General features: G+C 35.7%; 2 protein-coding genes across 2 annotated transcripts; one reads left to right on the top strand and one right to left on the bottom strand.

Moving 5' to 3' along the window:
* Window positions 1-241: 241 nt before the first annotated feature.
* LOC110633836 (phenylacetaldehyde reductase) lies at window positions 242-4,659 on the bottom strand. Its single transcript, XM_021782625.2, has 6 exons — window positions 4,217-4,659; window positions 3,666-3,835; window positions 2,449-2,640; window positions 1,569-1,731; window positions 945-1,131; window positions 242-547 (listed from the first exon to the last, which is right to left on the bottom strand). The coding sequence occupies exons 1-6, from the start codon at window positions 4,335-4,337 to the stop codon at window positions 403-405; spliced, it is 978 nt and encodes a 325-aa protein (XP_021638317.2). The 5' UTR covers window positions 4,338-4,659; the 3' UTR covers window positions 242-402.
* A 2,922-nt stretch (window positions 4,660-7,581) lies between these two features.
* Window positions 7,582-11,788, top strand: LOC110633850 (protein RETICULATA-RELATED 4, chloroplastic). Its single transcript, XM_021782641.2, has 8 exons — window positions 7,582-8,441; window positions 9,158-9,226; window positions 9,399-9,530; window positions 9,649-9,702; window positions 9,794-9,838; window positions 10,621-10,760; window positions 11,314-11,439; window positions 11,524-11,788. The coding sequence occupies exons 1-8, from the start codon at window positions 7,869-7,871 to the stop codon at window positions 11,588-11,590; spliced, it is 1,206 nt and encodes a 401-aa protein (XP_021638333.1). The 5' UTR covers window positions 7,582-7,868; the 3' UTR covers window positions 11,591-11,788.
* Window positions 11,789-20,558: the final 8,770 nt, after the last annotated feature.

Raw genomic sequence — 20,558 nt, 5'->3', positions numbered from 1 at the left:
AAAATATTTGTAAAGTTGAGTAATCCTCAATAATAATTATCCAATAAATATCATAAAATTAGTCTGATTAGAAGAAACCTCCATGCTCCATTGCACATTGCACGTCAGTATTCAAATTGAAATTTCTCAAATTTTAAAATAATCTTATTTGGTAATCTCAAATTCAAGAAAGATGTCTTTTTTTTTTTTTTTCCAACAATTTCTTCAAATTGAAATTTCAAGTTTCAACATTATCCAAAAATAAAAGGAGCTAAATAGGGCAATTGTTCCATTTAATGCTTACAAATGTAAATCATCTTAGTAGAGACAGCAAACCAAACAAAGACCATAGAAGCACAGGTTCAGGAGCAAGGCAACCCATGTTTATTTATTATCATAAGATGGTCGGAAGGTTAGAGATGCTCAAAATATGATAAACCCTTTCTCCTTCAAGCTTTCAACTGTTTCCTTCAAGCTCACATTCAAGGGAATGAAATCAATACCCAGGCTCTTTGCTTTTTCCTTGGACAGCTGATACGTTGGCACGTAAGGCTTATCGTCTGCACACCTGCAAAGGTTTCCCAGCAAGAAAACTAATTTAAAATCTACCACTGATACAACAGAAAATAAATATGTAGAAAACAATTTAATTTAATAATATAATGCAAGCTAACATAAAAGTAGAAAACTTTTTCCTTCTTTCACATCTTTAACCAAATAATTGTTCTCTATGTGCTTATCAACCAGCACATGAATGGGAGGAACACACACATAGTTACATATTGCAAAAAAGCAACAAAAGAATGGAAAGAGACATTGTCATCCTTGTTAATTGCTGCCTGTTCTACCAAGTAACATGCACAACTTGGCTAAAACCACACAAAACAAGTGACAATTGCTACATAAATAATTAGTCGACATAAATACCCTTGAAAAGGAAGACAAAATGGCTGAAAAAGACTTACTTTTCTGGAAGTTGGAAATCAGGGTAAAGCTCTCGCAAGACGTTGACTAATTCTGAGTAGTGTGCAACTCTCTCAGCCAAACAATATCGTCCACTTGCTGACGGAATCTCAAATGCTTGTACATGTGCATTGGCAACATCTTTAACATTTACCCATCCAAAAGTTGCATTGGGGAAAGTGTGTGCTCCTAACATTCAATAAAGAGGTGAAAATAGGTAAATGCTTTCAGGAATGAGAAAACTGTATTAGAAGTCTGAATAATTTTTTTTCTTCACAAATTTGCACATTATGAGTTACAGCACTGGAAAATATAATTATTTATTAATTGCTCTGTTCTAGAGATAGAATAACTTTTAACATTCAATTTTCCCTGTTCATCTCCAAATATAATATTGGTGTAATGATGTAATAGAATTTTCAGCAACAAGATGCAGTTGTTAGGAAGAACAGCAAATTAATACAAAATGAACAATATACATACATGTCCTTTCTATGGAATATTATCCAGTCCAATTAATTCTATCCTGATTCTTTCAGAAGGGCCAATTAATAAGAAGAGATAAATGCTGATTTTATGTACAGGATAATAAATTTACAGTTGCTACCATAAAATAAATAAAATACCTTTTACCAAGCTTAAAATTGAAGCAGAACTTGTATTAAGCGTTGGTTGTAGGAGAGGACCAATCACCATTGCTGGATTTATGACAACCAGGTCTATGCCCTTCTCTTTTGCAAATTTCCGTGCAGCATCCTCAGCCAAGGTCTTTGAGAGCAAATACCAAAGCTGAAAGCAAAAATAAAAGAGAAAAATAATTAATGAGGAATATCATATACCAGAGTAGTAACATGGTACAAATAATGCTATGCTACCAATTAAGCACCATAGCTAGTGGACAGTAAATTGCCCAGAAAGATAAAAACCATCCATTGCATGCAACTTTGGAATTGAGAGCAAGTGCCATATTACAACAATGGCCTATTTGTGACAAGTTCAATCCACAATGATAATGTAAAACCACCAATCCCTTCAAAAAAAAAAAAAAGGAGAAAGAAAATCTCTTGTATTCTAAAAGGAGAAAGAAAATCTCTTGTATTCAAGAAGAGACTACACAAAGGAATATGGAGGCCTATATGGGTCAAAGGAAGGGAGGCCTTGTTTCCCTTTGTCAAGATCTCTCCCTGTTCAGAAGGAAGGGAGCATGATATGAAAAATAATCCCTCTTTACTCTCTGTATTTTGGAACTAACATTTTACGAACCCTAGCCCTAACCTATCAGTGTGTAAACTAACATTCAGGAGCTCTAAATCTACGACACTTACAGTAAGAAGCTAGGCCATGCTAGGACATAAAAACATGGTTAAGTTATAATTTTGGCAGAAGTATAAAGAATAAAACTTCACAATTGCAAAAAGCAAGATTTGGAGATGATAAATTTAAAAACATAAGCAATTGGTTTTTCTGGTAGATGATATTTTGAGATGATTTAGAGGATGTACACACCTTTGATTCCTTACAGAAGTCCGGATCAGAAAACCAAGTTTCATCCACTACTACCTCTGGAGTCCGAGGTTTTCCATTGTAAGCAACTGCAGCAACTGATGATGTCAAGACAACTCGTTTGATTGATGGGACCTTTGCACATGAGTTAAGAACATTAAGTGTTCCCTTCAAAGCAGGATCAATTAATTCAGCCTGAAATGAGAAGATAAGCTTTAGAGAAGAAGTTCTGCTTACACATTAAAAAGCAACAAATGGATATCCAATTAGATACATAATTACATTGCATAAGAGTCTGTCGCCATATGTTCATAAACACTTGGTAGAAGAGATAATTAAATGGTTCAACTAGGAATATTCCAACCAATTTTATAAGCAAGGTATCTTTGATATACTCAATTACAACCCATTCTCTTTTAGTAGAACAAACAATAGAAGGATGCTAAAAAATGATATGCATAATATAATTCTGCCAAAAGGCATAAAACCAAACATTAATATATAAGGGCCTTGGCCATAGGAGCAAGCAGCTATGGCAAGAAAAGAGAAGTTCCCAGATGAAAATGTCTACATAATCAAACATTGTAAGATTAAAACTATCCTGGATAAATTTTGAATTAGATACCAGTACAAGACAATGAAACCAGACATAAAACATAAAAGCTGTTGTATATTCTCAATATTCCAATGGTTGTGTTGTGAAAATGTGATCAGAAGCTCAAGACAATTTTATCATTTCAAAAAATAAAAGAGACAAGCAAGTCAGGTCTTCCCTACCAAATGAGTTTATGTAACACCTTAAAAGTTAAACATCTTTTAGAAAAGGTGACAGTGCAACCATATGGTGCAATAACTGAGATTGCAATGGGCTAAAATAATAAATGCTAAATCCAGGAGGCCAGCGTAGAATTGCTGGCGAATTTGAGAATTCTGAAATCAGTAAGAGCACTAAATGGACTCCGAAAGAGATCATCACCAGAGTCGTAACATTCACTGAATATCTTTAATTATCTATCTATTAACTTTTCATTATCATATCTACAGGTGCTAATTACAAGCTATACAGAACTGCACAGGTCCTGAATTCCAGAAGGAAGACAAATGTGAAAATACTTGTGGGAAACCATAAAGTTTCTTTCTTGTATTTCAGGAAAAATAAGTTAAGCACACAAGAAACAAGTAACCTTTTAATACGACCAAGTATGTAATGTAAGACTAACCTGTGGGTCCTTAAAATCATGATAAAAAGGAGATGCAGTATGGAAAACACCTTCACACCCTTCAACAGCAGCATCAAAGGAACCTTCTTCCAGTAGGTTTGCTTTAAACAGCTGAAGTCTCTCCTCAGCTCCTTTAAGTGCGCGTAAGTGTTCAGTCTTTCTGGGATCATCTGCAGAGAAAAACAAAAGAAAGCAATTAGCAAATCATTCAAACAGCATGCATTTATCTGTTCAGACATAACTTACGCTATGAATTATAGGCAGGCGGGCTCATCCCGTCATTATCAACTAAACATCCTGTCATCAATTTATTATTAAATATTATATACTAAATTTCGTTTAAATTTCAATTCGTCGGGCCTAACAGTGGAAAATGATTACAAATTGAATTTTATAACTATTTATCTACAGTCTAGTACATAATTGTGATCAAATCATCTAATCTTAAAAAAAAATGATGTAATCGTAATGTACATGTACATCTACAGTAATGAACCAAAAATGATAAGAACAATGAAAGGAATCGGATGAAGAAAGAGAAGAGACCGTACTTGGATCACGAACAGAGGCCTTGACAGTATAGCCACGGACGAGAAGGAGCTTCACAAGCCAGGAAGCAATGTAACCGGAGGCTCCGGTGACGCACACGATCTTCCCTGCTCCACCGCTCATTTTCGTTTTCTCTCTTTTCTCGTCGTCTCGTCGTCTCGTCGTTGTACTTGCAGTTGTTCTTGCTCGTATGGCAATCAGCCACTGCTGCTTCTCCTCCTCTCAGCTCGCCAAATATCTGCCCTCTTTTAAAGCAATTACAATGGTAACCGTTCGTGCCTCTTACCTACCATAAACACGCCGTGCTGTCGTATGCACAGACGTAGGCAATGATTCGGTGATAATATGATGGGTAATTTGCCTGGTGCTGAGCGTGAAAAAAATTTCTAAATTGGTAAATAAGAGGCTTATCTGCTGTTTCTTGCAAAAGAGTAAAGTTTGAAAAAGAAAAGGGAAATAAAATTTATATGGAAAGTTTCTTCCAAAAGCAAGTAATTTATTTATTTTTAATATTTTGACAAAAAAAATTGATGAGGGAAAATTATCTTACTATTATGCTTGTATTTAATAAGTAAAATTTTATTAAAAATTATTGAAAGAAAAAAAATATATAAATAAAAAATTGAAAATTAACACCATTTTCTATTCTGGCTCAAATTACTCCTTTTCGTCTCCTTTCCCCAATCAAGAAAGGCGGAATACTTGATTTTTATTTAGCCTGGGCTGTAGTCCAATCAATTAAACGGTAACGTGACTGCAGCAAATTCGAAATTCTATTCAAAATTTAATTTTCACTGGAAATATTGGCGAAATTGGAAAAAATTGGGCAAATTTTGCACACCTTTGAGGCCCATTTGCAGCTGGGCCACAAGTGTATTCAAAATCAGGTATTGTGCATTCTCTAACATGAATGAATACACTTTAAGCATTTTTCATATAAATTCTCATAATTAGTGCGCCTTTTTTTTTTTTTTTACGAAATTTTCATTTTATTTGATATTGATTTTCAAAATTTAAAATTATTTTTTAAATAAAAATATAAATTTAAATATTATTAAAAAAATATTTAAAAAAATTATTTTATTATTTTTATGATTAAAATTAATTAAATTTAATTTTTAATTATTTTTTAACTATTATATTTAAAAAATTAATTTTTTCAATATTAATTTCAATAGTAATACTAAATATACTCTTTATTATTATGTTAAATAATTACTTGATTAGAATGCCTGGACCTGGGCCCTATATAAGCATTGATTGCTTGCTCCTGGCTATCAAATTGGGGGCTGTCAGGGGCAATTAGGCCCAAATGCTGGAACTAAGTGGCCGAATTGGTCTTGGGGAGGCCAGCCGACCAAATTATTCTATTAATTGCAATTAAAAATGAGCTTCTATTAAAAAAAAATTGGAATATTAATAGAATCCCTTAGTTTCAACTTACTTTGACAGCATTTATACACATTATTGACAATTTTGCAGATGAAATCTATGTCTTCAACAAAATAATTTGGAGAATAAGAGCTCTCATTTTTGTTAATTAAATTTTTTTTTTTTAGAGAAAATAAAATATTATTTTGTTGGAGAATCAGATTGATTTAAAATTATTTATTATGTAATTCAAAATTGACGGTCTATTCATTTTTTTGGTAAAGGAAGATCTTATTAAGAGGATAAAGAAGGCAGCAAGTCTGATACAAAGTTGACTTACATAGTTACACCATGGGATTGCAAGTAAAAACAGATATCATGGGTTGTTTTTTTGAGCAATACAATGAGCAATTCTATTACAGTCCCTCTTAACAAAAGAAAAATCAGCCTTCACATAGCTACCAGCAAACCATTGAATAGATTGACGGTCCATTCAAAGGATAAATTTGGAAAATTAAAATTAGTGATTTGACTATGATTGCCCAACTTCTTGGAAGTCGTATCAATTTCCCTCATCTCTCTTATTTTTTATTTATTTTAATTAATTTTTTTCATTGATTTAAATTTTTAATTTTAAATAAATTACAATTTAATATTTATATTTTAATAAAATTAATTATTTAATTTTTATATTTTAAAAAATATATTATTTAATTTCTATATTTTATCTCTATTAAAATATTCAATCATTCTATTAATTTTTTTCTTAATTAATACTCATCAAATTATTATTTAATTTTTTTATTTTAGTGAAACTAATTAGTTAATCTCTATATTTTAGAAAAACATATTAGCTAGTCTTGTAATTTGATTCTGTTAATAGTTTATTTCATAATTATTTTTTATACCTAAATTATTATAATTCTCTCCTCATTACTTTTTTATTATCTTCTCTTATTTCTATCTCTCTATATTACTTATCATTTCCGCTTGCATATTTCTCCCCTTAATTATCTCTTTTGTTTTTATATGTTAATAAAAATAATATAAATTATTTATAGAAAAAAATTAATTAATTTACTTAAATTTATAAGTAATAAAGGAAAATTATTTTTCAGTAGTGAAAATATAAAAGTAATGTTTGAGAAATTAGAAAATTAAAAAAAATATATAATTTTAAATTTAATCTCTCCATAGTAAAATTTTTATTTGTATCTAATAAGATAATTTTTAAAATGCTATATTTTTTAAAATATATTAACTAACTAATTAATTTCATTAAAATAAATAGTGTAATAGTAATATTTTTAAAAATATACAAATTAACTACTTAATTTTATTAAAATAGGGAGACTAAATAGTAATATGAATAATATAAATAACAAAAAATTTAATAAAATTATTAAATAATTTAATTGAAATAAAATATAGAGACTAAATAATATATATTTTAAAATATAAAAATTAAATAATTAATTTTATTAAAATATAAAAATTAAATAATAATTTTTCCTTTAATTTCCCTGTATTTAATTTTTCAAATCGAATTGTTATCCAATAGTTGCAGTTTGATATGTGGGCAGCTACTATGGTTTTTCGCTTATGAACACATATATCAAATGAATAATTAAAGAAATTAAAAATTTTAATTTATAAAATTAATTTAAAAACATTACATATAAATATTTAAAAAACAATGGTAGATTCAGAGGGAAAAAAACATCACAATTTAAACGGAGCCCACAATGCCCGTGCCACCCACTGCAAACCTGTCTAACTGTGTGCTTTCACCAACCATGCACCACTTGTCCTCACACGCCTCACGCGCTCTGTTCCATGTTATTTCTCTCACCTGCATAAAGTGTTTAAATTAGTTATACAATTAATTAATATAAAAAATTAATACATTATTTAAAATTGTTTAGTCATTTTATAATTTTAAAATTAATAAACGCTTTATAATATAAAAACTAAATATAAAGTTAATTTACTCCAACCACGTAACATTTAAATTTATAAATAATTTAAAAGAAAAAGTAATTGTAAACAAAGGAGCGTGACGACCAAATGCCAGAAATTGAGGTGGAGACGGACAAAATGTCTTTGAATTTTCCCTCAAAAGTTTGTCAACTAACGCCCACCCAATTGAGGAGCGATCCAGACAGACAACACAGAAAACATAAGTAGGAAACTGTGCTCTACTGCATAAACGACCAACCAAACCAACTTTATAAACCAAATCGAAAAACACGCTTCCACCTCCCACCCACCTCTTCTCCTATCATGGCCATCGCCGCCTGCTACTTCACCGCCTCCCTCTCCAACTTCAATCCCAGTCTCAATCTCCATCGACCATTTCTTTCCTCCCACTCATCACCTCTTCTCCACCTCCGCCTCTCCCTCTCCTCGCCCTCCATTTCTCCTCTTTCCCTCCGCCACCAACACACTAACCCTTTCCCCCTCTTCGTCCCTTCCGCTTCTTCTTCTGGCGGAGATGGAAGCTTCAATAATGGCCCACCTTCCAGCGGCGGCGGTGGTGGAGGCAATGACGACTATAATAGTAATAACAGCGGCGGTGATGAGGATGGTGATAATGCTGCGAACAGGAACACGAAAGAGGCGATGATGGTGTTAGCGGAGTCAAAGCGGGCACTGGAGACTTTGCCCAAGGACTTGGCGGCAGGGATCCAGGCCGGCAGAATTCCTGGTGCGGTGGTTTCAAGGTTTTTAGAGCTGGAGAAGTCGGGGTTGTTCCGGTGGTTTCTTCAGTTCGGTGGGTTCAAGGAAAGGCTGTTGGCTGATGATCTGTTTTTTGCTAAGGTCGGCATTGAGTGCGGTGTTGGTATCTTCACTAAGGTATATTTCTTTAGATGCTACTGAAAAGGAAATGCAGTTCTTTTACTTTCTTTAATGAATAAAGACGGAAATTGGGGAGATGCTTTAGCTAGTCGTGTGGGGAAAGGGAAGATGGTGCTTTGTGGAATTGAGTTTTCCGAATTAGGAAATTTTTTCATAGTGATTCTTCAATTGCTCTTTTACCTTTTCTTTCCTGATTTCCCCCTTTATAGTCTATTGGGTGTTTTCCTTGGTGCCTTTTGATTTCGAAGATTGCTTATGATGATGAAACTGGTATTCACAATTGGCTATCATAAGTCACCTTTTGGCTCGCGATTTATCGTTTTGCTTATTTTTGTTCTGAAATTTTAAAAATTAAGGAGGATGACTGTGAAAGTATGAAAAAGGATTTTGGAATATTACTTGGAATTTATCCAATCCCAAGCTCTCACCTTTACTAGGAGGCCAAGGTTCTGAGCAAGTGATCATCATGATCTCCTCTTGTTGCGATTTGTGACTAGCAGAAAACCAAATTAGGAAACTTTTCTTTTGCTGTACTTGTAATTATGACATGCTATTTGGAAAAAGGAAAAGAAAAAGAAACAAATGCATGCATATGAAAAAGATTTCAGATTGATTTTTTTTTATAATGTTTTATGCCTTAATCCTTCTTTCTCTCCATTGTTTATGGTTTATTCTAGCATCAGGGTTTTAACCTTAATATGATCTTTTTTTAGACTGCTGCAGAATATGAACGTCGCAGAGAGAATTTTTTCAAGGAGCTGGAAATTGTTTTTGCGGACGTGGTATGATTGCTATCATCAAGATTATGTCTTGTCAAATTGTTTCCCTTTTGTTTAGTTTGTAATCCTCATTGCATTTGGAAGGTACATTTTGATTGTATCAGCGTGAGCCAAAATGTTATACTTCATGACATTTGGGTGTTTTGAGAATTTCGTTTTTTTATTTTTCTCTTAGGTGATGGCCATAATTGCAGATTTCATGCTTGTTTATCTTCCTGCTCCAACAGTATCCCTCCGACCACCTCTTGCAAGCAGTGCTGGACCTATTGCAAAGTTCTTCTACAGCTGCCCTGATAATGCATTTCAGGTTTTAATTTTACCCATAAATTATATACATTACCTTTCATGCTCTAAAAAGCTTGTTTCTGACTTCTCAGAAAAAAAAAATTCAGATAATCACTCTGTTTTTCAAATCCTGTTTGTAGGTTGCTCTTGCTGGAACTTCCTACTCATTTTTACAGAGAATAGGTGCTATTGTGGTAAGGAATTGTTTGGGGTGCAGCACATGATCAGTTTAAATTTCTGGAGTTATATGCTTGAGAATAACCCATTTATATATATGTCATGCAGCGTAATGGGGCAAAACTTTTTGCTGTTGGCACCACCTCATCACTGGTAAGTTCTTACTGCTGAGAAGTTGCTTGACTAGATGTGGAATATTTGTATGCATGTCTGTACATCTATCTCATTTTGTGACCTTAATTTTTGCTTTTGGGAATGCCCTCACAATCATTGGGAAAATGATGCAACCTAATTGGGAGTTGTAATAACAGCAGATCACCGTAAAGCTAAATAGCTTGAAATACTTTGATTAACTGCATTATTTCCCTTTAAATATACAACTTAGGGTAAGCAATGAATGAAGTTTTTTTTTTGTCCTTTTCAAATTTTTTGCCAGTAAACAGAAAAATAGACTTATTGTTGGACCATGACTCATCCTTCAATGAATCCACTAGTGCACTTACTGTTAAATGTTACCTCAATGAAATTCATTCGGATAATGTGTACCTCGCCCCTCTTAACTAGCCCATTACAATGCTTTATGCTAAGGCTTTCTTTGGCGTTGTGCCAATGGCAACTGTCCATTTTATACATTGTGCAGGGAAGAACCCTTCTGCGGCTCAGGCTTTTACTTTTGAATAAATCTGAGCTCATTTTGAGCATTATATGATCTATAATGTTCTTCTTGTTGTGTACTGTAAACATTTCTATTTCTCTATCATTTTGGAAGTGCGCGTGTATATGTCCTTTTTATCATAGTTTTCATAATTTTATTCCTTTTTTTCTTGTGTTTGTCGCAAAAATCAGGTCTTCATTTTTTTTTTTATCATATCATTGATTACAAGGTCCTTAATTTTGAGCTTGCAAGTATTTGATGCAACTTATTTTGGTTTTAGGTTGGCACAGCTGTGACGAATACATTGATCAACGGACGGAAGGCTGTGGATAAGTCTTCAGCAGGTGAAGTTGAAAATGTGCCTATATTGTCCACCAGTGTTGCCTATGGTGTCTATATGGCAGTTTCTAGCAACCTCAGGTATTTGCTTTTGTTCATGCATGTGTGGTTTTAAATTTTTAAATTTTCTAGATGATGATAAGAAGTCCATATAGCACTAATGATTTAAGAAACAGCACAAGGTCCCATGCCCTTTTTGGGTGGCTAATTGTCTTTCTCACCTCTTAGAGGTGAGGACGGTCGAGGTCCAGTGTTTGAATGGCAGCCTACCTGCTTCTGGTCAGGGCCAGAGTGCATGGGTGGGGTAACCTATTTCATCATGGAAACTGAATGGATGTTGTTGTAAGACAACATTTTTATATATAAGTTTGATTTCAGGCGTCAACATGTTCAATATTAGAACCTATATCTTCCATTTTGTGTAGATTATAGCATTTGACACAGTAATTAGCAAAATAACTGTGATGCAATTCACCAAAATACTTTTCAACCACAAAAATGATATGCGAAATTCGAAAACGTTGCTGTTTCAATCGCATTGGAATTATTAATTGTTGTGACATATGCAATAGCTCCCCCATCGAGGGTTCTTGGCATTGGAATACATTACTGAAGGATCAACTCTTTTGAACAGGTATCAAGTACTGGCCGGTGTTATTGAACAGCGGATTTTGGAACCTTTATTACACCAGCACAAGTTTATGCTTAGTGCAATTTGTTTTGCTGTTCGAACCGGCAACACATACTTGGGTTCATTGTTGTAAGATTCTATACTTGCTGAATTTCTTTGAACTTAATAAATTTTCTATCTGTAGAACCTTATATACACAATTTGCTTGAATAGGTGGGTGGATTATGCTCGGTTGATAGGAATTCAAAAGGCTCAGGAGGAGCAGAAAGAATTGGCTTGATTTATGAATATTGGTTTGCAACATTATGGCAGTTGCTTGTAGTAGGGTATGTCAGTTAAATTTTTGTGAGAGCTTTTGTGGGTGTTGAAATGGTAGAATTTTGCAGATTGAAACGTCAGAATTACTTGATAAAGCTGACATTTTGAACATGTAGTGCAAGTAGTAAAGAATATATATATGTAATTTTTTTTATTTGAATATCTTTTGTTATTGTGAAAATAAGGGAGAATTTGCCATCTAGAATGGGTCCTTCCTCTTTCACTTGTTCCATTTCTATGCATGTGAGAGTGGATTCTAAAGCTAAAAAATAAGGATAAAATCGGAAAAGGGTTAAAAAGGACATTTGGGGAAGGTACCCACTTAGTTGGGAATTCTTGTAGGCACATGCCTTTAGCGCGCGTGTGTGTGTGCGCGCGCGCGCCTCGTGTTTGGATGCTTTTTCTCATGTTCCAGTATTCACAAACTTGTATGCTATACAGTGTCCGTATACGAGGAGCAAAAGAAGATACTTACGTTTATTATTATTTTTTTTCAAAAAATTTGAATTTCCAAAAAAAATAAGAAAATTAATATTATGAATAAAGTATTTCAATTTTAATAATAAAAATTTGAAAATGAAAATACAGCATTTACAAAATAGAAACAAAAATGTCAATTAAAAAACTAAATAAGAATAAATTAATAAAAATATTAGATGTTCTCTTTCATCTTAATAATCAAATACATAAATTTTTTAATACATATTAATTATAAATACTTTAATTTTTATTTAATTAAATATACATTAAATTGATATAATTTTTTTTAATAAATATTAATATATAAAGTCAGATCATATCGTGCCCAGAAGCTTAAAAAAAAAAAAAGAAAAAAGAAAATCATGCCATCAATCCTTGGCATATGATATATAGCAATAAAAAATATTGAACCTAATGCGAAATTGTAGGAGATCATCAAATATTTTTGATCCATTGAAAAGTATTATATTTTTAAAAAAATATAAAAATGGGATATTTCTTTTATTATTTTAAGTTATATATAATAGGATGTAATGAATTTGTTAAATTCTCTCAAATCTAATTGTATTAATTAATTTGATTTGGAAAAAAGATTAAACAACTCATGTCTTTTCGATGATAAAATAAGATCAAAATTAAGATTTTAAGTAAAATAAGTCTATATAATTTTTAATTAAGGCCAAATAAGTTATTATATAATAAAATATATTTTTATTTTTAATAATAAAATATTAAAAATAATGATTTTAATATTTAATAATTTTTATTCATCATGTCTGTAACAACCTGATTTTTTTATATATAAAATATATTTTTAATTAGATTATTTATTTATTTCTATTTTATTCATTGTGTTGAATTAGTATTTTCATAATAATATATATATATATATATATATATATATATATATATATATATATATATATATATTTATTTTTAATTTTATGAATATTACGACTCAATTTATGGGTCGGACCGACACTAAGACCTGGGCCGGCATAAAGCCTCTGAGGTCCGCAGTAAGCCTTATTGTTCTCAAATTCATAACCAATGCTTAAAAACTTAGGCCCAACATGTAAATAAAATAAAATTAAATAAAATAAAATATTTTTATTCGGTTCAATCCAATCCAATAACCATAAAAAATTGAAAAGTCAGGGGAGCCCCGCTCAACCTTGATACCATCACTTACAAATTGTTTAAATACCATGCAAATCTTCATTTATTAATCTCAAGAATTTAAATTAACACGATTTCTAACAAGGTCCATACTACTACTAACACATGCGGAGTTATAGATTTCATATTTTGAAAAATAATAAAATAATTAAATAATCGATGTTAAACCTGCAAAGAAGAAAGCAAGTTGCTCTGTAAAAGAACTCTTCCTTTAGCCTGGAAAAATAGGTGAACAGGAGTGAGCGTTCGACTCAGAGAGTAAAACACTAATTTTAACTACAAATTCTATAGCTATCTAAAACTAATGTATCGTAAGGAATTGAATGCAACATCATCATAAATTTAATACAAATCACATCATAATAGTAAAAAGGTAATTTAGAGCACTCACACACCCAATATTGTTCAAACAGTACATATATGGGAGCCGATTCCTTATACAGCTCTCTTAATCTAACCTCTGCTAGCGAGTGTCTCTCAAGCTGGACTTTCACTTAATAAACCAAATGCGGGGGCCAGGGAGTGTCTCTCAAGCCGTGCCTACCCCTACTTATCCACAAAGGAACGGGTCCCAGTAAGTGTCTCTCAAGCCACATCTACCTGTCCTATCCATATCTAATACCACACACCACACGCACGCCAACACACGCACACTACTCCAAATTACCATAAATAACAAACATGACACTTCATCAATTAAGAATGCCTTATAAAATATGCCTAGTGTTTAACTACATAGATACATATTTATAAGTGATGCATAGGCATGCTTGAACATATAATAATATTGAAATTATAATTAAAATTAATATTAGAAGACTGTAGAGGTTAGGTGAAGAAAGATGGTTGACCCTGATCACCTACATAATTTTATTGTGAATTTATTAGTGCTAATTCAAATAAAAATAAATTTAAAGAGGTAATCCTAATTTATACCAAAAATTTGGCAGAGTTTCCCTTATACCTAGTGAAGGAGCAAAAGCATGGTGAGTAGTTCAGTAGAGCATTGAATTTCAAAATTTTTCTTCTAGGGTTATATGCATTATGCCACATCTCTTATGTGCTGTCACGACCCAACCTATGGGCCGGACCGGCACTAGGACCTGGGCCAGCCTAAAGCCCCCGAGGCCCGTACTAAGCCTAACTATTCACTAATCTAACTCTAAGGCCCATTTGGGCCCAATTTCAAGAAATCAACAGGACAGAGTCTGACCATAAAATGAACCTTCCAACGGGGAGTTTTTGACTCACCCGACCTATAAATACAATAAATAATCAATTGGGGAGCTCAGCTCACCCTCCACATACTCATATCAACATAAAATAAATGGGAGCTCAGCTCCCTCATCCAGTCCATCAAACATGCATGTGATAAAAATTTTACAGTTTTAAAATAACAATTATATTACAGACCCAAATCAATTAAATATTTCTTACACATGCGGAAATTCTAGAAGTTTATAAAATTACACAAACATGAACAAACGACCTGCGAGGGAGAAAAGCAGGTTAACCTCAAAAATATCCTCCTGTGGCCTGAAAAAATATTGAACAGGAGTGAGCGTTCGACTCAGAGAGTAAAATATCAATTTTAACCATAATCTCTATAACTATCTAAAACTAATGCACCCTGTAGAATGAAATGCAACATCAGCAATAATTTCACATCACAACATCAAAAAGGTAATTTGGAGCACTCACACACACCAGTAATATCAATCATAATATATGGAAGCTGATCCCCTATATAGCTCTCTTAAATCCAACCTGTGCCAGCAAAGAACTCAAGTCGGACTTTCGCTTAATAAACCAAATCGGGGTCCCAGCGAAGAACTCAAGCCGTGTCTACCCCGAAGGACTGGGTCCCAGCGAAGATCTCAAGCCATGTCTACCCGTCACACCCACATAGTCAACACCACATCACACAGCACATAGTCAACACCACATCACACGCACGCCAACGCACGCACACTGCTCCAAACTACCACAACAACATCCATGGCACTTTAACAGTTATGAATGCAACATAAAATGTGCCTAGAGTTTAACTACATAGATACATACATATAAGTAATGCATGGGCATGCTTGAACATATAATGATAGTGAAATTATAATTAAAATTAATATTTTACTCACAGACTTGATAGCGGTCACTGTGGCGGCTGGGCGAAGGAAGAAGGCTGTACCGGCTCATCTGACAATTTTATTACAATCATTTAATAAATTTGACTCAATACAATCTAAGAAAAGACCAAATACGTCCTAAGTCGTGCCGAAAATCCGGTAGAGTCTCCCCTATACCTAGGACTTACCCGACTTGCAAAAGGGCTTAAAATACACTTTTGTATTCACAATTCATATATCCACAACTCAATCACATCATACAGCCCCTCCTGGGCCCATCCAAACAGTCATCCATCACAATATGTAAAATTTCAATTTAGTCCTTATAATTGACTCTTTTTGCAAAAACTACCCAAATGAACTCTAAAAATTCTAAAACTTTTCCCCGTAGTCCTTAGCAATATTACTAGGCTAATGCAAAAAGAATCATAATTTTCTGAGCTACCACGAATATTTTACGGATTTTTAATCTCATTTAAGCACTAGAAAATTACGAAAAAGTAAGGTTCGGGTTTACCTATGCTGATTCCGACTTCGAGGACGTGCTTGGGACGTCTAACAATGGTGGGGTAGCCAAAACCTCGATCCAATTCAGAGACTTTTTCGGTAATCGGTCTGTCTGGTCGGAAATTCACAGCCTCGGACAACTGTCGAATTTCTGCGAATTGAAGATACCTACATGAAGCCCACAACACGGGGGTTAGTACATAAATTTTACAAAATTTTCTAAGCTCAATTAATGCTCGAAAAAACACTATGAAGTTTCGTGGGACCCACTAAAAACGGTGTCGAAAAAATTTGAAATTTATATCGCCTCGAAGTTCTCGACGAGTGGAGCGCTCTGGTACTCTCGGTTTTCTTGTGGGGTTCACGGTTTACGAGAAATCTAGCCCAAAAATCAAAATGGGCTAAAACTTCCCGGGCAAAAAATTAGACAAATCACTTAATGGATTTCGGTGTTCTTGGTGTCAATGGAAAGCTCTTGACGAGTAGATGGATTTAGACACAAGACCCGGTCCGATTGGTGGCCGGATCGGTCGAATTTCAGCCGGGAAGTCGAAGAGTCGCGCGCACGCGTCACGTCGCTTCGTGCGATGTTTGCCACGCTTCTGACGGTGGCCGAGAGAGAGGCGACTAGGGGTTGCGCCGTGGGGGGTGGCGGGGAGGTAGGCGCGATGGGGCGGGAGAGAGAAAATGAGAGAGAGAGAGAGAGAGAGAGAGGAAGGAGGAAATGTGCGCGGGAGAAAAAGAGACGAAGAAGAAGGAGCCGGTCCGATTCTACTGGTCTGATCCGGTCTGGTTTGATTCAGCCAGTTCGATTCGGAATACAAAATTTTGAATTTTTACTCTGCCTTGGGACCGAAAATGAGGCCCAAAAATTCAAAAAATTCTAGAAAACTCAAAAAAAATGCGTAGACTACAAATATATTTTTAGTTTTGCCACGTGGTCTTTAAATTAATTTTTAAAAATCATCAAAGTTTATATTTTTGGAAAATCGAACCCAATTTCTAAAATATGAAAATTTCAAATAATTTCCTAAAATTCAAATAAAATAAAATATCAATATTTACCCAAAAATAATAAATTTTAAAAATTAGGGGTGTTACATGTGCCTAATTAATTTCAATGCTCAATTGCATATTAAAATACTTTTAATATGTATTAGAATCTATGTTTGCTGTCGACACCATATTTTGGCCGATCCCTAGAATCAATAAACCTTGAAACCGATCCCCAGAATTAATAAACTTTGAAACCGATCCCTAGCACTAAATTTTCCTTTGCCAGCCAACTACATTTCCGACCTCTCTTTGCCATATTACCGATCTCTCTTCACAGAGAATTGAATCAATGCTAAGCCCTCGTATCATCTAAAGTCTTGCCAAGTAGCTCACCGATCTCTCAAGCTAATTATCAAATTTCCTGACCGGTCGATTACATTCCCGATCTCTCCTGTCAAACAAAATTGAATCAATACTAGATCTTTATGTCACTGGTCTTATTGCCGATCTCTCATTTTAAGTTTAGGAATAATTAAGATTCCAATCCGATGTAATGATGATCTTGATTTTAAGTGGGTTCACCAAATTTTCAATTTTAATCAAGTCCCGATTAACGTTGATTCCCTATCGATCTCATGCTCATTATGTTTTCCGATCTCTCACACTTAGGATAATAATCTCTTTTAGTTACTTCGATGTACTCAGACAATCAAGTATTAAGTAATTTAGAGATTTTCCGATCACAATCATTCATTAAACAAAAGAGGCATTCCATTTCATTTCAAAAAAATTGTACAAGTCATTCAGCTGAAGGATCACCCCTAGTCTGATCTACATTTTGTCCGTCTTCTCCCTCACCCTCCTCCTCACTATCCTCACCCTCGCCTCCGGGAGCTAGGTCGGCCATCCAAGAGAAGTCCTCCTCTGGGTAACGCTTCTGGAGCTCGGCTAAGAGATCCTTGTGAGCATTCACGTAAGCACTGGCTATTCCTGTCACTATCTCTTTATCTTTTGCCTTAAGCTCCTCGGTAAGATGAGTGACCTGAGCAGCTTCGTTGGCCCAGAGCGCCTGGACTTCTCCAAGAGCATGATCCCTCTCAGCCAGAACATGAGTCTGTTCGGCCAGCTTATCCTCATAGTACTTCATCCTCCCCTCAATTTGAGATATGTAATCTTGAGCGGATGAGAGTTGGGATCGGAGGGATGCCACTTCTTGACTCTTCCTTTCGACTTCTTGACTCTTCTTCTCGACCTCCTTACCCAGGCGGTAAGCCTTTTCCTGAACTATATGCTGGTTCACCAGGCACTCTACATTCAGACTCATGGAGCGGGTTAGGATGTCGTCAAGATTGTCCGGAGACAGTCTGTCCCGATCCTCCCGAAGGCAGATGGAAGACCCCAAGACTTTGGCAAAATCGGGATTCTCCCGAACAGTCCGGTTATTCTCCAGAGAAGCGATCAGCACTTGGGCGCCACGAGAAGGGGGCCTCGCAGGAGGTCGAGAACGACCCCCTTCTGTGCTTGGAGCAACTGGAGGAGGTGGAGCCGGCTCTTCCCGTTGAGGAGGAGATCGGACAGCTTCTGCGATCTGCGGTCCCGAAGGTCGAGGCGGGTCCCCTTGTATCTCCCCAGGTTCATGGCCGGGTGTTTGAAGTAGTGCCGAACGCTTCATCTCCTTTATTTTTCGGGAAATCTCTCTTTCTTTCTTCCGCTTCCTGGAACCTTCACCACCCGCCATACCTGCACAAAAAAGAGGTCAGTGAGATCGCTAAGGTCCAAAGATCTGAGAAATAGAAAAATACCGATGCCAAGATCAGAGAGTTGAAGCCTGTGATTTTTGCCCGTGATCAACTCCATCGTCCAATGATGCAGCTCGGCAGTCACCGCATCTAAATAGGAGTACTTTAGAGTGGCAGCTTAATTCTTCAGTTCCATCACTACTAGGCTTTCCTCCTTATTCAGGGTAATACGCTTCGGAATCAAGGGCCCCTGGTGCCACCAGTTACGGGGGAAGTCCTCAAAGCAGGTCGGATTTTTGCTCCTCAGAATGAAGAAGCGGTTCTTCCAATTCTTAAGGGAGGAGGCGGTCGGTAAGAGCCGCAATGAGGCTTCGCTGAAAGAACCAATGCTCGTCGTCCTTTGGCGAGTTAGCTGTCTTGATTCGCGAACACCTTAGCCGTAGGTCTGATTCCCTTAGCTCGGCACAGGCCTCGGAAGGCTACCAAGATTCGCCATGAGTTAGGGTGAATTTGGGCAATGCACACTCGGTGAAATTTTAGGACCTCCTTGAAGAAGTCGTCCAGAGGGAACCGAAGACCAGCCTTTAACTGTTCCTCGTATACCATAACCATGTCATTCTCTTCAAAGGAGTGATCGGCTCGGTGATCGCCGTGACACCGGATAAGTTCATATGAATCGGGCTCAATGTTGTACTCCTGGCTAAACGACTGCAGATCGATTTCTTGCAAGATCGACGGCAGCTCGTCCATAGGAAGATTCTCCCTCCCTGAGGAAGGTACAGGCCTCGATGGTGCGGTTCGCCCCCGAGCTGGAATGGAGACCCTAGAAGGTTCTAGTCGTGCGCTTGGACCAACCACCTCTACTTCATCAGACGACCATGAAACATGGACGGAAGGTGGGCTTGCCGCTCTCTGACCTTCGGCGCCGCTCATTTTTAAGGAAAACAAAGAACTTAAAGCTAAAAGAAGGATTAAAACCCTTATCGGAGCTTGAACGGAGTCGGAAGAACTTGAGAAAACGAGAGAACTTTGAAGTTATGAGCAAGAGACTGAAGATCACATATAGGAGCAAATGGCTAACCCTTTACCCCTATTTATACTCGTCCGAGCATTTAATGCTCACGATGTCCCAGGCAATGCATCGGTTAATGGGATTCGTCAGCTGTTCTGACACGTCTCTCGAACACTCCAAATTCCATAAAGAGAACGACTAATTAGAGATCGGCATATTAAGATAAATGTTTCGAATTGTGGATCAGTTAAGGGTTGTTCAGTTAGGAACCAGATCGGATAAACACATCAGAGATCGGAAAATAATCAATGCAATGATAACAAGATGAGAATTGACTTTTAGATCGGATTACATCATTTGGGCGATCTCTAGGGATAGGAATAATAGAGATCGGAAGATGGGGGATCAGCATGAGAGATCGGAATATTAGTGTGGGAGGGATCGGAAAGCAAAAAGAATAAGACAAATCCCAAATAACCATCGTCAGAATCAGAGCCGAGGTAGTTAAAGCATGGCAGACGAGATCTCCACTGCACGCCTAAGAATCGCCAGCAATGCTGACAGGTGCCAGGGTATGTCATGGCAGTCGTGTACATCCCAATCTCCACCGTTGATCTCACTTGTAAGGACAAACCCGGAATCCTTGGATCAAGAGAGAAGACAACAAGACCAGCGTCTTTCGCTCTTAGCCCTCAGATCGTTCCGGACAAGAGGATTTGAGACCGTCAGATTGAAAGAAGAAAAGGACAAATATTCTGGAGAATAATCTCAGCCGTTCATTTTGGTTCTCTTTAATTCTCAAGCATCCGATCACGTCCTTCAAAATCCAGACCCTCCATCTCCCTCAAAATAAATCCTGACCCTTCATGGGGAGCACCCGATTCCTATAAA

The sequence above is a fragment of the Hevea brasiliensis genome, chromosome 13 (genome assembly GCF_030052815.1).
Source record: "Hevea brasiliensis isolate MT/VB/25A 57/8 chromosome 13, ASM3005281v1, whole genome shotgun sequence".
Lineage (NCBI taxonomy): Eukaryota > Viridiplantae > Streptophyta > Magnoliopsida > Malpighiales > Euphorbiaceae > Hevea > Hevea brasiliensis.
Note: the sequence above shows the minus strand (reverse complement) of the source record. Positions and strands in the feature narration are given on the sequence as shown.

Bases quoted from the DNA above. Each gene is read 5' to 3' on its own strand.
- LOC110633836 (XM_021782625.2), bottom strand. From the start codon at position 4,337: ATGAGCGGTGGAGCAGGGAAGATCGTGTGCGTCACCGGAGCCTCCGGT. The intron at 3,836-4,216 runs GTACGGTCTCTT...TTTTCTCTGCAG, and splicing joins GGCCTCTGTTCGTGATCCAA to ATGATCCCAGAAAGACTGAA. The intron at 548-944 runs GTAAGTCTTTTT...AAACCTTTGCAG, and splicing joins GATTTCCAACTTCCAGAAAA to GTGTGCAGACGATAAGCCTT.
- LOC110633850 (XM_021782641.2), top strand. From the start codon at position 7,869: ATGGCCATCGCCGCCTGCTACTTCACCGCCTCCCTCTCCAACTTCAAT. The intron at 9,227-9,398 runs GTATGATTGCTA...TTTTTCTCTTAG, and splicing joins AAATTGTTTTTGCGGACGTG to GTGATGGCCATAATTGCAGA. The intron at 9,531-9,648 runs GTTTTAATTTTA...TCCTGTTTGTAG, and splicing joins GCCCTGATAATGCATTTCAG to GTTGCTCTTGCTGGAACTTC.